Source organism: Coturnix japonica, chromosome 2 (genome assembly GCF_001577835.2).
Source record: "Coturnix japonica isolate 7356 chromosome 2, Coturnix japonica 2.1, whole genome shotgun sequence".
NCBI lineage: Eukaryota > Metazoa > Chordata > Aves > Galliformes > Phasianidae > Coturnix > Coturnix japonica.
The window spans coordinates 106,972,765-106,990,355 of NC_029517.1; the positions used below are offsets into that span (position 1 = coordinate 106,972,765).

Genomic DNA, 17,591 nt, shown 5'->3' on the forward strand with positions numbered 1-17,591 from the left:
TGTGGCCCTCCTCTGGACCCTTTCCAAAATCTCCATGTCTTTTTTGTACTGAGGGCTCCACACCTGGACACAGTACTCCAGATGGGGCCTCACAAGAGCAGAGTAGAGAGGGACAATCACCTCCCTATCCTTGCTGAACACCCCTCTCCTGATGGAGCCCAGGATCCCATTTGCTTTCCGGGCTGCCAGAGCGCACTGCTGGCTCATGTTGAGTTTTTCGTCCATCAGGACCCCCAGGTCTTTCTCTGCCGACATTCTCATGGTATAACCTCAGCCGCAGCTTCGGGCTCAGCCACACCGCTGTGTTACAGCCGAGCCCTTCCTGCTGGGGAACCAAAGGTTGTAGCTGCGTGGCGGCGGCGGAGGTTGCGGTGCTGCACCGTGTGCACCGCTCCGTTCCCGTTCCGTTCCCGTTCCGTTCCCCACGTGTCTCGCTACCGGCGCTGCGGGACGAGCCGTGGCTGCCATGCTGCTCCGCGCCGCCGGCTGCTGCCATGCCGCTGCCTCCCGGCCCGGCCCCGTTTGGCTGCGGGGTGCGGCGCACCGCGGGCTCCCGCTTGGCAGCCGCCCTCTGGGCCTGCCCCTGGCTCGGCCTGCCGGGGGACGGCGGCTGCTGAGCGGCTGCGGGGCGCTCCCTGAGGTGCGCCGGGAGGGGAAGGGTCTGGAGCTGGGGAGGCTGGGTTGGCGTATTTGGTTAACAATTGGGTTTGAACTTTAGAGGACTTCCAATCTAAATGATCCGGTAGCATATAACCTAAGCTTAATGGTTAATTCAGGTTGCTTGGAATAGGTTCAGGGCACAGAGAGTCTTCTCGTGTTTTGGTCTGGGTATTAGGAAAAGCTTCTCAGGAAGAGTGGTGAGGTATTGGAACAGGATGTCTAGGGAGCACCCTGGAGATGCTCAAGAAATGCTTAGATGTGGCACTGAGGGACATGAGTTAGTGGGCATGGTTGATGGTTAGACTAGATGATCTTAGAGGTCTTTTCCAGCCTTAATGATTCAGTTCTGTGATTCTCTGTAGTGCTGATAGGTACTGACGTTGCTTTCATCTTCCAGGTTGCGTCTTTTCAAGGGGTAGCAGTTCGCAGCCTCAGCACATCTGCCCCTTCTGACCACCCAGAACATGGAAGATTGGTTTATAAAGGAAACTTAGCAAAAGCAGTGTTAGGTGTGTAACTTGAAAGGATCTTTATTGCTTCTTTTATATATTTATGTGTATATATATATATATAAACATTTAAACAATTTAAATGCAACATTAAGAAAGCAGATGTTCTCTCCAACTCTGCTAAAACCTCAAATGTTTGTACAGGCTGCTCTCTTTCAGTCTGTGTGAAAGATGGCTGCAGAATACTTGTGAATGTAGTATAACCTACATTTTTCAAATTAAACACAGTGTGGGACCAAGCAAAATTTTCTCTTTAATGCAAACTGAATGTTTAATGTGATTGTTGATGAAGAGAGAAGTACCCAGCCATACCGTTAATGATTATTCCTGTCTGTGAAGTGAAAAATGCATACATCTGTATAATTGCATGATAGCAGAGTTCATCACAGACATAAAGTCAGTTACTAGCGATGATTAAACCCAGCATGAATATAACAAACTGTGAGAGTGGCAGGAAGAGAAGACTGGACCTCCTGGTACTTATTAATGATTTATTCTATTTGAGAGTGTTTTTAAAAAGGCTTTTCAATAGTAATTCAGTCAAGTAATGACAAAAATTTGTTGTAGCAGAACACAGGTAATTATAGAGACAATTTTACTTATAAGTATTAACCTTATTTTTGTTTTTGTTCTATGTAGGTGTGAGATTTTTCTCTTACTCCACCAGCATATTCAACCTGTTCATGGCACCCTACCTCATACTGAAAACTGGTATTGGATTTGACAGCCTGCTTCTACAAGCTGCATTTTATGGGGTGATAGGGTTTTTTACATTCGTTACTCCAGTTACTTTGCATATCCTTACAAAGGGCTATGTAATTCGACTCTATTATAAGGAGGAAATGGACACGTACACAGCTATTACGTACAATGCAATCTTGGCAGAAAAAGCAACTGTCTTCCATCAGAAAGATGTAAAGATTCCAGACATCACCAAGATGTTTACAACATTTTATGCTAAAACTAAATCAATGCTTGTTAATCCAACTCTTTTCCCGGATCCTCAGGATTACAACCGTCTCATGGGCTACGACAAAGCCTTTTGTTTTGATTTCGAGCAGGTAGAGAAAGATGGTGAAAGAAAATAATTTAAAGAAAAGGAATGTCACTTAATGTTCATTGTGCACTACTACGAATGTGAAAGAAAGTTAAACTGTATTGCGGTTTCTAAAGTATCAGGTAACATTGGAGATTCGTAAGTTTTGGAATGTACTAATTTTTTTTTAAGCCTGTAAAAAACATGTAGAGCTTCTTCAGAGTTAACAGCACAAAATACATTGAAAAAGCTTCTGTTTTTCTTGTGCTTGTTCTTGGTTTATTTTTTATTATTAACTAAGCAGGAGAACTGTTACATGCATGGACTGTTCTGCACACTCACCATCTCTGCTTTAATAGGAACGATTCATATAAAAAAAATCTGGAATGTTCATTACCTGTCAAGCACATTGTAAGTTTTTAAGATTAGAGAGAAACTGTACTTAACACAGAAAGGTCGGGCTCTTTAATGGACACTACTTTTCATCCCATGAGAGTAGGGTTGGCCTTCACTTCAAAAGACAGGCAGATATTACTGCTAACTCCTCTTGTAGCCTCCTTTTAGAGGTCTGTGGGTCTCTGGAAATGATGGAAAGAATAGCTGGGTCACAGCAATCACTATTCACAGCTACTTAAATGGTTTCCTGGGATAGAATCACACTCCCAAGCAGCTCCATTCCCAGAGATGGAAAAGAAGTAAGGTCTATGCCGTGAAAATCTTGCTAAGACAAATATTTGTACTGATTTGAAGTACAAGCATCTAGTGGTATAAATGGATTCTTTCGGCATTTATGAAAGCCAGGGAAACGAAAGGGAATCTCCTGCAGAATACTCTTTAGAGCTTGTGCCTTTAAAATATATGTCTTGATTTTTAACTCTGCAAAGGAAGTCACATTTAGTTCAAGTGAAGAGTATAAGATCTTCTCATGTGACTAATTTGTTTGAATTAGTTCTGTACTGTGTGGAAATTGGGTTTGAATGTTTTTGAACCAAGCAGAGGTTTGTCACATAAACTGACAGATCCTTGTGTACAAATAACGAAGGACCTGAAAATTTTGAGGCTTAAAAAATTATTGAATTAAAAAAGAATATGTGCAGAATTCAAATTGATTCATATTAGCAGCTTTATTTGGAAAAGCCTGATCTATCGCTGTTAGGCCAATATCACTTGATAAGTAAGCGGTTATATATTTTTGTATGTTTAATGCATTATACTGAAGGCAGGAGGCCAGTAATAAGTAATTCTAATCATGTGATTATGGTACTTGTTTAAGTCATGTTTTACACCAAATTAAACATTTGTATGTTGTTTTCATGTCGGATGTGTTAATTCCTGCTTGTGCTCATGTGTAAAGTTAACTTCATCTTTGAATGCCAAAGAGGAAGAACAGGAAGGAGTTTTGAAGAGTCAATAAAAGGAAGGCCCCAACTTTGTGTGTATGTGCTTCTTGAGCGGTACCAAAATCCTCAGCCTTTTCTTCTGAATGCAAAGCATTTTTACTGTTGAAATTTGGAATTTTGCTGGATAAGAATTGAAGCAACAGTAGGAAGAGATTTTCATCCAGGTGGTTACGTTTCTCAAAAAATAAACAAACAAACAAACCCAAGGAGATATTATCTCTGGTACCTCTTTATCTCCTGACTGTGAAGTGCAGGTAAGCTAGTAATGGGTTTCTGACACATAGATGATTTAATAAATAAATAAATAAGAAAAAAGCCCGGGTTTTTGCCATAAGTACTTCATAATTGTGGCCATGATGTGGTCTCACAAAAGTATTTTATACTTCCAATGTGCACCTTGAAAATAATGGTAATCACATAACTTTATTTGAATGGTACTTTAATACAGAATTGTAATCTTATTAAAATGTGAAAACAGTTTCTGCTTTCCAGCAATGGGGATGGTGAAATTTACTTGGGATGTACAATATTCTGCCGAGTCAACAATTTATTTACTTCAAGACTGGCAGACTCTAAGTCAGGAAACAAGCTCTGTTTCTTCATAGACATTGTTATGGATACCAAATAAGAATGCTTTTGTCGCATTTCCTGTTGGCATTTGACTGTTCTTGTTTGTAATTGCAGGATTCTCAGATATGGATTCTTTTAAACGTAGCTCTTTGGTTTAGATCCCTGGAACTTGTTGAGATAGAGCAAATTAGTACTCAAGCAATGGTATTGTGTTCTTTATGTTAGAATTAAAGAAACAAACAAACAAAAAAAAATGGAAATGTAATACAAAAAGACTTATAGATGCATTTCTGTTTGGGTCCTGAACGGTCTAACTGAATACAGATAGTTTGCAGAACCCATACTTTTATCATAACGCACAATCTAGTTCTGAGGATACTGAAGTTTGGATGTGTTCCATAGTGCACTGAGTGCACTTCCAAGTGGGAAAGTGTGAAATGATTGACATCCTTCTAAGCTAGAAAATGTGCATGAAGCAAAACAGCCCCTTTTGCTACTGACACATTCTGCTAGAGGACTGGCTTAATATGTTTTGATTTATTTATTTTTTTTTCCGTATCTGCTCCACATCCTTCCCTGTTCATTTATTAAATTTATTCCCTGTTCCTTAATTTTGTGAACCACTATTGTTTATTTTTTCTTCAGTTTTATATCTTTGGGGAAAAGCAGTTATAACAGCAGAGGGTTTCCTACAATCAAATGTTTTCATCTCTGCTAGTTTTTTTTCAGTTGTAGCTAACTTGCATGCATCATGGAAAAAAAATTATAAGACTTGAAGAATGTGTACATACATGTGAGTAGAGATTCTGGAGGAAATACAGATATAGAAGAATAGAAGCTCAGTCTTCTGAAAGACGTGCTCTACAAGCTGTCTTATTTGCAAGGCTATACCTTCTGTAGGAGTTGCAAGCTCCTGCAGCCTTTCAGTGCCAACCCATTTCTTGTTATAAGCAGCTGGGTCTTGCATCTTACTGTAGTACTGATTTTGCTCAATCTGGTGTGAAGAGCAGGAACATATGAAATGACTCAAATCTCCTTCCTAGATGCTGCCTCCTATCCCCTTCTGGCTTTAAGAGCTTCCACAGAAGGTTGTGGATGACGGCTGTTTTCATTGGAAAACAGGATACAGGCAGATTCTTCTTTTCAGTTTGTGGCTATGTGGTATTCTCTTACCAGTCTTCCTTTCTGTTTTTCTCAAAGTCTTTGGCTTTGTCCACAGTATTATTCATCTGTATTATTCAGCAGTACCTATCTGTTCATATTCTTTTTTAAATAAATTATTCCACGACCCTCAGTCTTCTGATCAGAAAATGATCCCCTTTTGATTTCAAAGAGAAATCTTTAAAGTGCTGAGGTGCTTCACATTCCTATGCACACTTCCTAAAATTAGCTGGTTTCACTGGAGCGTACTTTATTACACACCAAAGTAATTTCATTGGCAAAGATGAGGAAGAGCTGAGTAGATACTTTTGCACCGTACTGTGAGACTCTAATTAAGGTGATGGAAATTTAATGAAATTGTAACATGAAAAGGTAGAGTATGTGAATTATTATGACTGTTCGCTATAACTTCATAGGTGGAAACTTGTTAAACTGCTGTAATTTGGTTACCGTGGAGTTCCACAGTCATAACATCAATTTCTTCATGACCACATAGCCTTCTTCTGCCGCCCCAAGAAATGGGACAAGTGAGCTAAGAGTTGGATCTACTGTAATAAGATTATAGCACAGCTATACAGGCCTCAGAGAGTAGCTTAAAATAAGCTCAAATGAGCAGCTATTTAAAGCAGGGAAGAACAAGAGCAAGCAGAAAACTTGTCCAGCTGTCTTAATTTCTTGAATACCCTGGTAGGCAGTGTTGCTGTGGTATGATTTCTGACTGTTCAGCCTCAAGTAGAACACAGCCCTTTCTTCTGCCTTTATCCTCTGCTTTCTCTTCTTCCTGCCAAGTTTAATGGTTCATTGTATACTTTGGAGTATAACTATAAGCTTTGATCCTAAACTTGGCCTGGAAAGAATAAACTCTAAGCTTACTGGCAACAGACAAAATTATTTGCAGCACAATTATTTCTACAGTTTAAAGCTTTGTCTGCATGTACTTCACTTATAACAGCCTCTGATAGCTTAAAGTGACATCTCCAAATCACATCACTAAGCCAAAGTGCATACGGCATTTTAAAAAATACATTCAGAATAATTCACATCACTGCCTTTTTTTCCTTTCCACAGTTATTTTCTTACTGTCTCCTATGGCACAAACTCACTACTGGTGCACTGCTCTGGGATGCATCTCCTCAGCACTCCCAGCACTCCGTCAGCTGTATACAGAAGAGCTGAATCCTCCAGCTCTGCCTAGTATCCCTGGTCATGACCCCACTTCCATAATGTGCCACAATTCCATAATATTTAATTCTGTCTGACAAACACTTTGGAACACAGTGCTTTCCTCTACTGCCCTGGAATACTGTTGGTATGGGTTCTGTAGTTGTTTGTTGTTTTGTTTCTCTTTTTCTTGCAATGGGATATTATGCTAAAGTAGATTATAAAGCTCTCCTGAGGGAGATTTCAGTGCTCGTCTGGTCACACTACTCATCTGCAGCCAATGATCTAAATGCAAAGTTATTTTAAAGAGCAATTACATGCGATCTCAGCACTTATTTGGATGTACTGAGAAAGAAAGATAAAAGTCTTATACATTTGTTTAAGGTTTTCAAACACAAATCAGGAGGTTTGGAGTTGTTACATTTTATTCTCAGCATCTCAAATGTAGCCAAAACGAAAATTCCTAAATTCGCTGAATTTGGATTTATTTTATCTTCTGTTAAATGGATGTGAGAATCGGTAGCTATGAAATGTAGTTGTGAAGGAGTTAGAAATGAAAGTAAGTGGTCACAATACTCTAGAAAATGAACACTATTGACCAAACATGATAATAATGGTTTCAGACTTCATTGTCATGAAATTTTAGCCCTGATGCCAGTAGAACTCATTGTTACATTTCTCTAATTAGACTCCAGATCCTTTTAAAAATGAAGCCTAGTTATGCCAAATTTTTTTAAGTATTGAAAAAGTCTCGTGCAGTACAACTGCAACAAGGAATAGCAGAGGATGCAGGGCTTCCCCACGTGTTTGTGTATGCCACCAGGGGGGACTCCTTCCTCATCTATTTCATTTATGGCAGTAGCTGAGAGAAAACACATCATAGCACTGAACAAGGTGAGAGAAAACACATCATAGCACTGAACGCTGTCTGGAAAGTCACAGGATTCAACAGAGTGTTTGTCTTCATTTTAGTTATGAGAGCTTTTATGTATGACCTTGTAAATCTACGGATTTCTTTCTGATGAGTCCATCAGTTACCCAATGTGCTGTGCAGTGAAGCAAGACCCAGTGTGGCAGCAGAGGGGCACACATTCAGCGGGGTCACCTCATGTCAATGCCCTACAGTCAGTGCAGTCTCCCACCTACTTCAAACAGGCCTGTGACTTTTGTTGGATCTGTTGATTCTACTGTCAGTCTTAGCTTGTTCTGTGACTGATTAGGCTCACTCGAGATCAATGGCTGGAGCTTTTTGATGTAAAACAAATCTTTTCTTTTGCCACAGGTATGAGGTAGCTACTCTTCAGTGTCTGATTCACTATTGCATTTCTTTTTCCAGCTACTGTGGCATCCTGATTTATGTTTATTTTATTACTCACTCTGATACTTTTAAGGAAAAAAAAAGACCATTTGTAAATATAACTAATGTTACCATGGTTACAAATGTTTTGCATGTTTTATAGTGTCCTGTTAAACAACAGCTGAAGTCTGTGTGGGGTGTATGTACTCTGTCAGGGAAATTGTATAAAGCTGAAGTCACAGAATCACAGAATGGATTGGGTTGGAAGGGACCTTACTGTTCATCCTGTTCCAACCCCCCTAACATGCACTGTACTGACAAAATGTTCAGGGTTTGGACTCGATGCTCCAGCATGAATTGCATGACCCAGCTTTTCTGCTAGAGACTGCAGTGAAGAGCATGAGAAGAGGTCACAGAGTTAGGGGGAGGGACGTAGAGCCCATTAGTAGAAATTTTATGGGTTTTTAAGGTTGTTGTCACTAAGAAGTATGACCTTGATAAAGCTTTGAAGGTAGTAGCTGACATAGAGGAGAACTTCAGTGGTTCTACAAGTTAACTGGTTGCATTATATCCATAATGTCTGAGTTCTCTTATGGTATGATGAGCTTTGTAAGAAATTCAGTGTGAAAACATGAGAACTATTGACTACAACACCAGTAAGAGTGGACTAGGCTTTCATCGTTTGAGTGTAAGTTTTCTTTATTATGTACAGGAAACCTTGTGAGCATGTGAAATCAAGCCTTACCAACAATTGCTCCTGTTGAGTCAGCCCCATTTGCCTTTTACATTCTTCTGGTAATTGTATTTTTAGTTTCTCTCACTTCCTCATTTCACACAGTTTTCTCTTTCATTTTTTCACTCGTGACATGAGCTGTTCTGTCTGGAGAAGATGTAACAACAAAGGCAGAAATACTTTTTCTTCATGAAATTCGTGATGAAGATAACTGATAGCACTGGAATAGGATTAATTAAGGAAATTAGAATTTGACAGAACAAAACAAATATTCCCTGGAGACGTGAAGCTGAGGATGGCCATGCTGCATTTTTGTTCCTCTTTCCCCAAAATGAAGCATTCCGCCCAATACCGATCAAAATAAGTAAATATGTTGGAGTTTATCTTTTTCATTTTGTTCACTCCTGGAGCCAGTGAATTTCTCTGTACATCATCAGATCTAGAACTATCGTACGCTTTTTGTGGTAAGTAGAAACTAGCTTATTCTTTTCTTTCTGTCCTGTGTGCAATAATTACACTAATCTAAGGCAAACTGAACCTTCTCTTCTGTATGTTTCTTGGATGAATCAGGCAAATATAAACAAGAGTTTCAGCTGGTGTATATTTCTGGTCTTAATCACCCTGTTATAAGAATCATGCTGCATAAATGTTAAGTATTACCTCGATGGCGGCTTGCAGTATCTAAGAGGGAAGGTGTTTACTACTCAGTAGAGAAAGCATGAGGCATATTTTGATTCAGGAAAAGCTGGAAGATAGGAGTTTTGAATTTGGTTTGGAAGTTCTGTATTGTCCAAATTACCCATACTGATTTAATTAATATTTTACACTTAAAATATTGAAAAATAAAACAGCCTGTGTGACTCTGTGCCAGGCTGGGGGGCAGTGCAGCTCTGGGGCAGCAAGACAACTTCTCTGCTGGTTGCTAGCTGTCTCTGAGCAGTAGGTGACGGGATCCATGTAGTTCACTGACTTTTTTCATCAGTTCTGCAGCAATGAGGCACAAGGAGGCTGCGAGGGCCAAGCGGGCTCCTTGTGAACATGTATACTCAATGGCAGGAAGGCAGGAATTCTAGGAGATAGATATTTTTCAAGGAAAGAAGCTCGTCTATGCGCACTACCAGTGCATATCACCTGTAAAATATCTATACAAACTAAAGCACAAGAGGGAATGTTTACCTTGGGTATTTTGCTTTCCATTAACACTCATTTAAAAAATGTAACACGTCTGTGTTAGGCCTAAGCTTGCAAACTGACTACGGTGTGTTTTGTTCTCCGTTTTCTAGCATAATTTCCCGTATGCAGTTGTGATCAGAACATGACTGCCAATTACCAGCAGTCAGACAGTCCTTTTGCACAACCCTTGCTTGAATCCACAAAATAGAAGACAGAGCTCATTATAAATCATGATGAAGTCACTGCTGCAACCTGAGCTGGCCTGCTAGCCTTGGGCAACATGCTAGTATGTATAATACACAGCTAGCATAAGTAGGAATATTTTTATCAGAGGATCCTGATGGCATAATTCTAATGCAAAGTGTGTGACTTTGAAAAGGAAAGAAGCATGCTTCTTGCCTGTTTGAGTGCAAAATGTAATTCATCCAACAAATGACTTTTCTTACTTCTCAGTCACAAAGTAATCTGATGCTGCTTTTGCCTTCTAACTATGTAAACAATCAGGAGCATCATTTGAAAAGATCTTTAATGTTTACTACAAATAATTAGATTACACAGTTGTATAATATATACTTTATATTAGGTCTATTTGTATTGAGTGTTTGTGTTTACTGTAAGTGTATACATACATCCATGTGCAATAATTCACTAACAACATGAAATAATTTTATCCTGTAGATTCTTCAGCTCATTATTTCAAGTTTAACGTGACACCCTGCAGCATGCTGAACAGATCCGTCTGGCATGCTGCTATTACCTGGATTCCAAGTGAGTCACTATTGCCTAGAGAATTATATTGTCCGAATGCAAAGAAATAATAAGTGACACAAGCAAAAAACTGCCACTTCATCCTAAATGTCAGTTTATTTAAGAGATACTTTTCTGTGATTAACAATGGAACGAATAAACTACAGCGATGGACAGAAATGATGATTTCTAAACTGTTTGTGAAAATAAGAGTGTTTGAATTTGACTTGTTTGTGCAGGTTCCATAGCTCAGAGCACTGACTGGCATTGCACGTACCATTGTGAGTCAGCTCAGGTACTTCTAGAAAAAGCAAATAAACTTTTGGTGCACACATCCTTTTCTGGTCTGAAAAAGACCCATGCTATTTTAAGGGGAGAAAATATCCAAGCACATCGGGACTAAGAATATGCACACTCCAGAAACTGGAAATATGGTAATAGAGTGTGTGTGTAAACCTAGCTTTAAACTAATCTTTAAAACCAGTTTTAAGCTGGCAAATTGTGTAATGAAACATGTATGGGCAGCACTTTCAAACATATAGTTTGATTTTTGAGCGGTGCTGTTTGAAGCCTGGAGTTGGACTTGATGATCCTTATCCCTTCCAACTCGGGATATTCTGTGATTCTATTAGCCTGTGAGCTATATCTCAAACTTCACCTGCTCCGTGAAAATTCTGAAGCTGGGGTAAGATTACTTCCCTGGTAAAGTAACTTTATGATGGCTACCAGCAATCTGGACTATTTGTTTAAAATACGTGCTTAAAATTATATGTGTGGAATCTCTTAGGGACAAGCTATGGAGCTAAGTGAACACTGTTGTCTTTGCTGAAGAAATTGAAAGAGATTTTGAAATTTGTCACTAATATTTCTTGAGACTGATTCCTTTTGGTAAAAGAAACCAACTTTCTTTTTTTTTTTTCCTGGAAAGAATGGTTTTCAAGAAATGTATATTTGTTTTTAGGGACTTTAAAAAAATGAAATATCAGAAAAAAAATAGTTTTTAGTCGAAATAGTATGTCTGCACATGTATTTTTTCCTCCTTACCAGTTACTTCTTTTCTTACTTGCAATATCTTAACTAGAAAGCGATGTCGCCTATTTGAAGATAGTCTTCACAGTCTGGTATGAAGGTGCCAGAGCATTGCGCTGGAGACAAGTTATGTGCAGTGGGACTGACGACGAATATTCTCTGTGTGGAGGGCTGAAAGGAGGTCAGTGGGAAACCTTGCCTTGCAGGTTGCAGACTGTGGCATAACCTGGTCATTGGTACTTGCTACCAAGCAGATTTCTGAAAAGACTAACTGATCAACCCACGCGTATAGAATTTTCTCTTTATGATCAATTCATCTCACTTAGAGGGAAAAGCCGGGAACATTAAGGTGAAGCTTCATCAAGGTTAGCTGCGCTATAGCACTTGAACCATCACTGAGGTGTCCATTCTGTCTCTGGAACCTTTGTCTCCTGGCGGCAGCAGCTTAAGGTGCTGAAAGGTGCAATGCTTCACCATTTGAGAGCAAAGTGTCTAAATCACAGCTTGCACACAGGTGGGCTCTAGTCAAGCCATGATTTCACCCCTCACCTCATGACTCAGATAGCAGAATTTAGAGCAGGCAGTTCTCTGGCAGCAGAACTCTGCTAAAATTGTTTTCAAATTCTACTCTCTAATGTCTTTATAGCGTTGTTTCCATCTCTGTAAATTGGGATTAGTAGTACCCTTTATTGCACTATGACACTTTTATTGCTAACATTTCTAAAATGACATGGAAACACTACACTTGAGTGGTCTGCACACAAAGCTGAAGTGGATCTAGGGTCACTACTAACATACAGAACAGTTTATTCAGGTAAGTGTCTGGGCGGTGTTTTAGAGATACTATCTATACCCACATAGAATGTGTTTTGTTAGAGAAGAGTCAATCCTGTAGTATAAGCTAACCAACATTAGCGTGACAAATGCTCTCATCTAAAGCGTTCAGGATGTCAGTTAAAAGCCAAAAAGACTAGAACAGAAGAACAGATCTCCAAATATGCGCTTCATGTTGTTCATGTTTTCCTTTTTATTTTATTTATTTTATTTTATTTTATTTTATTTTATTTTATTTTATTTATTTATTTTGGGTGGGGAAGTAAATATCAACTCTTCTCAGTTATCAGTTTGTCTGAACTACTATTACAAGTTGAATTATCAGAGTTATCACAGTAGGAGGGGTTGGTAGATGTTGCAGTAGCTTTCCAGTTGATTTCCATTTTCTTGCACGTTGTTTAGGCAAATGGGATGAGATTTGGGAGAATAAAGAGGTGGAGGTTTTATCCCTTCAAGAGTAAATGGCATTGGCAGCACTGCTGAGATATATGCTATATTGCTTTGAAGTTATTTGTGAGGTTTCACTGATAGCTTTATGTTTAAGTAACCATTTATATTGTGCTTATCTGTTTTACAGAAACGATTGAAACAGAATTTGACATTAAAGGTAAAAGAACATTGTTTCCAAAGGTACTTTTCATTTTATTCAAATAGATAGTAATGTTAAAATAGCATACTTAACAGAAGTGCAGAATTACATGATTATACCTGATGCTTCCTTATGGCTAATCAGCTTTTACTAGAAAGCAGAAACTTGTACAAACACTGTGGTCTTTAGATTAGTCCAAAGAACCCTTCAGCTCCCAAGTGCTCATCACTAGCTTGTGTCAGAAGAGGAAGGTTTCAAAGGAGGTAGAGTGGGAACCAAGTTCAGTAGGGGCGATGATGATGTCTTTTGTCCTGATGTATACTAATCCTGTTTGTGCAAGGGTGTGACAAGTCGCTAGACAACAGCTAGATCTACAGTTGCACTGCTTAAAGGATCAGACTGCAGGATATACATGGACAGAACTGTGGGTGCCCAGCTGACTCAAAGACCAGTGTTGCTTACAGTAGTGATCACTGCAAGAAAACATGGTTGAATTGCAGCTGTGATAAAGGCTTAGGTTTGAACAAACAGGATTCTACTTGTCCAGGAACAGCTGTTCTATGAGGGGAGGTGAGCCAGGAGCTGCTGGGTACAGCTGGGCCACCACTGCCCATGCTGTGTTCAGTAAGGCGCACAGTGCGGAGCTGATCACTATGACCAGAGGTTTCTCACATGATTTAGCATAAAACCAAAGGGTCACTAGGCAGCTTGAGACCACAAGGGGTGACTGTGCCAAGAATGGGCAGCATTGTGCACTAATTTCCTCGTTTTCTTCCTGGATTTTAGGGATATTATGATGTTATTTTACAAGCATTCCCTGATGATTCTGAGCAGAATACTATCATGTGCTTGAACATCACCATGATAGTGAAAAAAGATGCTTTCTGAATTCAACAAACATTTCAAATAAATCCAAAGCATAGAGGCTCCTTCTGCAAACAACTGGAATCCATCTTATGAAACATAAAGCACTCCAGTTTTCCTGAGGCAAACACATCAAGTTCTGTTTGGAGAGCAACACGATGGAGTCTTATCCATTTATAGCACGACTGTGATCACACACTCAGCCAATATATGCAGCTTCTCTTGGAGCTGAGCATCCCAGTGAATCCACAACTGCAAATGGTCAGACTGAGAACTGCATTTCAGTGCTGTGCATTCAGATACGGAAAAGCCAAGTACTTCAGACTATGCTAAATCAATACAAGAATTTTTAAGTTTTGAAGTACTATAATTAGAAGTATTCAACTTAAAATGCAACAGAATTTCTGTCTCGGATAAAAAATGCTTTTCTGTTTTGTTTTGTTTCATCTAACAATAAATTTGTTTGTACAACCAACTTGTGAAATGACTTCTTTTACTTATGGTCGTTATCCTAATGTTCAACTCCATCTGCACAGAGATGAAGCATGAGGAGCAAAAAGTTGTTCTGTGGCAGATGTTGATAAAATCTGAAGGGAAGAGTGTTTCCAGTCTCACCAGTCCAGCACAACTGAGCTCACCCATCCAGAGCTATAACTGCCACATCACAGGTTTTATGTTGTGTTGAGCAAAGAGCTGGGCAGAGACTCCCAGGCTGCCTCCTTGAGAAGCAGGAGAATGTTCCCTGAGCTACAGCTTGAACTTTTTCTTAGTTACCAAAAGTACTTTGAAATCTCTTTTCATACCCAGATTTTAGGTTTAGCGAATTAAAGCATGTCTGTTTTGGTTTGGTTTGGTTTGGTTTGGTTTGGTTTGGTTTGGTTTGGTTTCCCCATTAATCGTGCCCATGCAGAAGCTGTGCTCACACTGGCCGCTGGGTTGTGCTATACCTAGCAGATTGCTTCGAAGCGACCGAAACCATGAAATCAGTGCTAACCAGCTCTTTTCAGGCTGTTCAAAGTGTGAAAATTAGTGGAAGTAAAGCTTTTAATCTCAACACACAGAGATGTATTTCAAATTGAGCACTGGGACAGGGCGGGGGAGGAAGGAGTGGGGGGGGGGGGGGGGGGGGGGGGGGGGGGTGGAGTATAGAAATAAAAATACTCTATTAGAAATAGTTTCAAAATTATTAGTTTGACAATCTAAGACAAAATCAATAATAATATAAGAAACAAAGCTGTGTTTTGGCTGGAAACAAGAAGCCACAATTACCTCCAACTGACAGTAGAAAACATCTGATATACAATTGGTCCTCAGACCATGTCAGGATCTTCTGAGCACTGAGTGTTACTGCTTAAGATTGATTCAGGTTACTAGAGCTGTAAATAGTTTCCTCTCAACCTAAAATGTCAGTGATTATGCAGCATTTCTACTTTTCTTCTTCCATTTCACTTATTAGTATTACCATGCAGTCTCACCATGATGTCCTCTTGTACCCCTTTCACAAGTGTCCAACAATGGTAAGATAAAAGCCCAAAACAGGTTTTAGTGTGTTCCAAGATCACTGTTGTCCTGAATAATTCTGGATGTTAGACTAAGTAAATGCTGTGTTTATTATGAGAAGCAAATACTGAAGGTGGGAGAAAAATATCGATAACTTGGAATCAAATACATGCCCCATGTTTTTTCATAAACCTGTGTTTTACTGCTTTATGCATGTTACAGATGTTTACAGTACATAGAGGTAGAATTAGAATTTATGTATCTAAATAGAGATATTTACAGATAACCATCTGTGCTCAGCAGCTTACGCTGCAGACTTTTATAGTGTGGCTCCAGCTGAAGAGCTATGGTTACACATGCCAGCAGCTAGGATTGCGACACAGAGTGCAGGAGCCACAACTTTATAAAGCAAAGACCTTTCCAAGGCCTTAGGCTTCTCTTCTGCCCATAATTGAATGTTTCCACTCACTGCAGCATTGATGACGGCTGTACTGTGCTCTCTCCTGTGAGGAGGCAGAATTTCTGTGGGGTCAAGTTCATGCAGGCATCATGCCCCAGCGTCACCCAGTATGGACTGGAAAGCTGAAGGCAAAGCTTTGCTCTGTGTTCCCATTCTCCATGCAGAGTTGCTACAGCACTTTTCTCTCTTCATTTGGTGCTTGTAGTTGACAAAATTTGTTATTTTACTTGCTTCCTTTCCAAACTTTTCCTAACTCACCTTCAGGACTTCCCAAAAAAGGAGGTTGCTTGGACTCAGTAAAGAATCACAGAATCATAGAATGGCTAGGGATGGGACCTCGAGGATCATCAAGTTCCTACTCCACTACCATGGGCAGGGCTGCCAACTGATGGATCAGGTAGATCAGGCTGCCCAGGAAGCCATTCATCCTGGCTTTAAACACCTCCAGGGATGTGGCATCCACAATCTCCCTGGGCAGCCTGTTTCAGCATCTCACCACTCTTTGAGTGCACAACTTCCTCCTGAGATCTAACCTAAATCTTCCCTCCTTTAGCTTAAAATCACTTCCCCTTATCCTATCACTATCAAGGTACCCTTGTGAAAAGTAAATTTCCTCATGTTTATAAAATCCTTTGAAATATTTTAAAACCATAATGACATCTCCCTGCAGCCTTAAATAAGCACATTTCCTTCAGCCTGTCTTCATAGGAAAGGTGTTCCAGCCCTTGGATCGTCCTCATGGCTCTCCTCTGGACCCTCTCCAAAAACTCTACATCTTTCCTGTGTTGCAGGGCCCAGACCTGGATGCAGGGGCCACACGAGGGCAGAGTAAAGGGAGACAATCACCTCCTTGCCCTGCCGTCTACCCCTCTCCTAATGGAACCCAGAATACCATTGGTTCTTCAGGCTGCAAGCACACACTGCTAGTTCATAGTTTTTAATCAACCAGGACTGTACCAATGAAGACTGAGGCAAAGAACTCATTGTGTTGATAGTCCCTGATAAAGTTTTAATTTTCTTTTTTTTTTTTTTTCCCATTTATTGTGTCAGCAAACTTTTGATCCACTTTTTTGCTTCTTGGTCTCCTGGTTCAGTCCTGGATCAGTCAGAATTCAAATAGTGTGAATTAAGCCATTCACCGAGTATTTTGCTTTCAAACATTCAGTGAGAACCACGGATTCTGATATATCTGTACTTTGCCAAGATCTCCAGTTAGTTGTGCAAAACTACATTAATCAAGGAAGGCCCAGTGTGCAGCTATAGCATGAAATTCACAAACGTATCCTTTTTCTCTCCCTCATTACTGTTGTTTTTAAGAGGCTGTCAGGATTTTCTGCAGATGGGAAAATAGCTTTTCTTCACCCCCTCACCCTCTGTCACCAAATATGTAATTATCAGAAGAAGCAGTTCCTGTAAAGTGTGTTTTTCAGTAAGAGCACATTCATTCTGAGCTGCATTATTATTTGATAAAACAGGGAAGCACAGATAATTTTACACAAGGAGAAGTCCTGCTGACCATAGTAACACACATCTGCTGGCATCACTTGGGATGGGGGTCGGAAAGGAAATTCTACCTAATTCAGATAATACAAAAGCATATCTTACACCTCAGGATGTTCTGGGATGCAGAAGCAATCATTCAGCCACTGACTGGGTTGGTAGGAGAAAAACACTCATTGTCACCCTGAGCAGATAAACTGTACTGTGTCTGGGTGAGGAGCTGGACGTGGTGATGCAGGAGGTAAGTCCTGGTCTGTGCTACAGGCATCAAAAGGGACATGCAACAGCACCAATTAATTTTTCTTTTTTCTTTTTTTTCTCAGCAGAAAATGCTGGTAATTGCCTTTGGAGTGCCAGTGTGGCACGCT

General features: G+C 39.9%; 2 protein-coding genes across 2 annotated transcripts; both read left to right on the forward strand.

The window, feature by feature from the left end:
• Positions 1 to 383: 383 nt before the first annotated feature.
• Positions 384 to 3,633, forward strand: TMEM70 (transmembrane protein 70). The gene is made up of 3 exons (XM_015855802.2): positions 384 to 640; positions 1,058 to 1,169; positions 1,809 to 3,633. The coding sequence occupies exons 1-3, from the start codon at positions 467 to 469 to the stop codon at positions 2,255 to 2,257; spliced, it is 735 nt and encodes a 244-aa protein (XP_015711288.1). The 5' UTR covers positions 384 to 466; the 3' UTR covers positions 2,258 to 3,633.
• Positions 3,634 to 8,624: 4,991 nt separating this feature from the next.
• On the forward strand, positions 8,625 to 14,238 carry LY96 (lymphocyte antigen 96). Its single transcript, XM_015855803.2, has 5 exons — positions 8,625 to 8,991; positions 10,379 to 10,468; positions 11,529 to 11,657; positions 12,888 to 12,940; positions 13,686 to 14,238. Exons 1-5 carry the CDS (start codon positions 8,898 to 8,900, stop codon positions 13,785 to 13,787), a joined length of 468 nt encoding a protein of 155 aa, XP_015711289.1. The 5' UTR covers positions 8,625 to 8,897; the 3' UTR covers positions 13,788 to 14,238.
• The last annotated feature ends 3,353 nt before the right edge of the window (positions 14,239 to 17,591 follow it).

Bases quoted from the DNA above. Each gene is read 5' to 3' on its own strand.
- TMEM70 (XM_015855802.2), top strand. From the start codon at position 467: ATGCTGCTCCGCGCCGCCGGCTGCTGCCATGCCGCTGCCTCCCGGCCC. The intron at 641-1,057 runs GTGCGCCGGGAG...TTCATCTTCCAG, and splicing joins GCTGCGGGGCGCTCCCTGAG to GTTGCGTCTTTTCAAGGGGT. The intron at 1,170-1,808 runs GTGTGTAACTTG...TGTTCTATGTAG, and splicing joins CTTAGCAAAAGCAGTGTTAG to GTGTGAGATTTTTCTCTTAC.
- LY96 (XM_015855803.2), top strand. From the start codon at position 8,898: ATGTTGGAGTTTATCTTTTTCATTTTGTTCACTCCTGGAGCCAGTGAA. The intron at 8,992-10,378 runs GTAAGTAGAAAC...TTTATCCTGTAG, and splicing joins ACTATCGTACGCTTTTTGTG to ATTCTTCAGCTCATTATTTC. The intron at 12,941-13,685 runs GTACTTTTCATT...CCTGGATTTTAG, and splicing joins AAAGAACATTGTTTCCAAAG to GGATATTATGATGTTATTTT.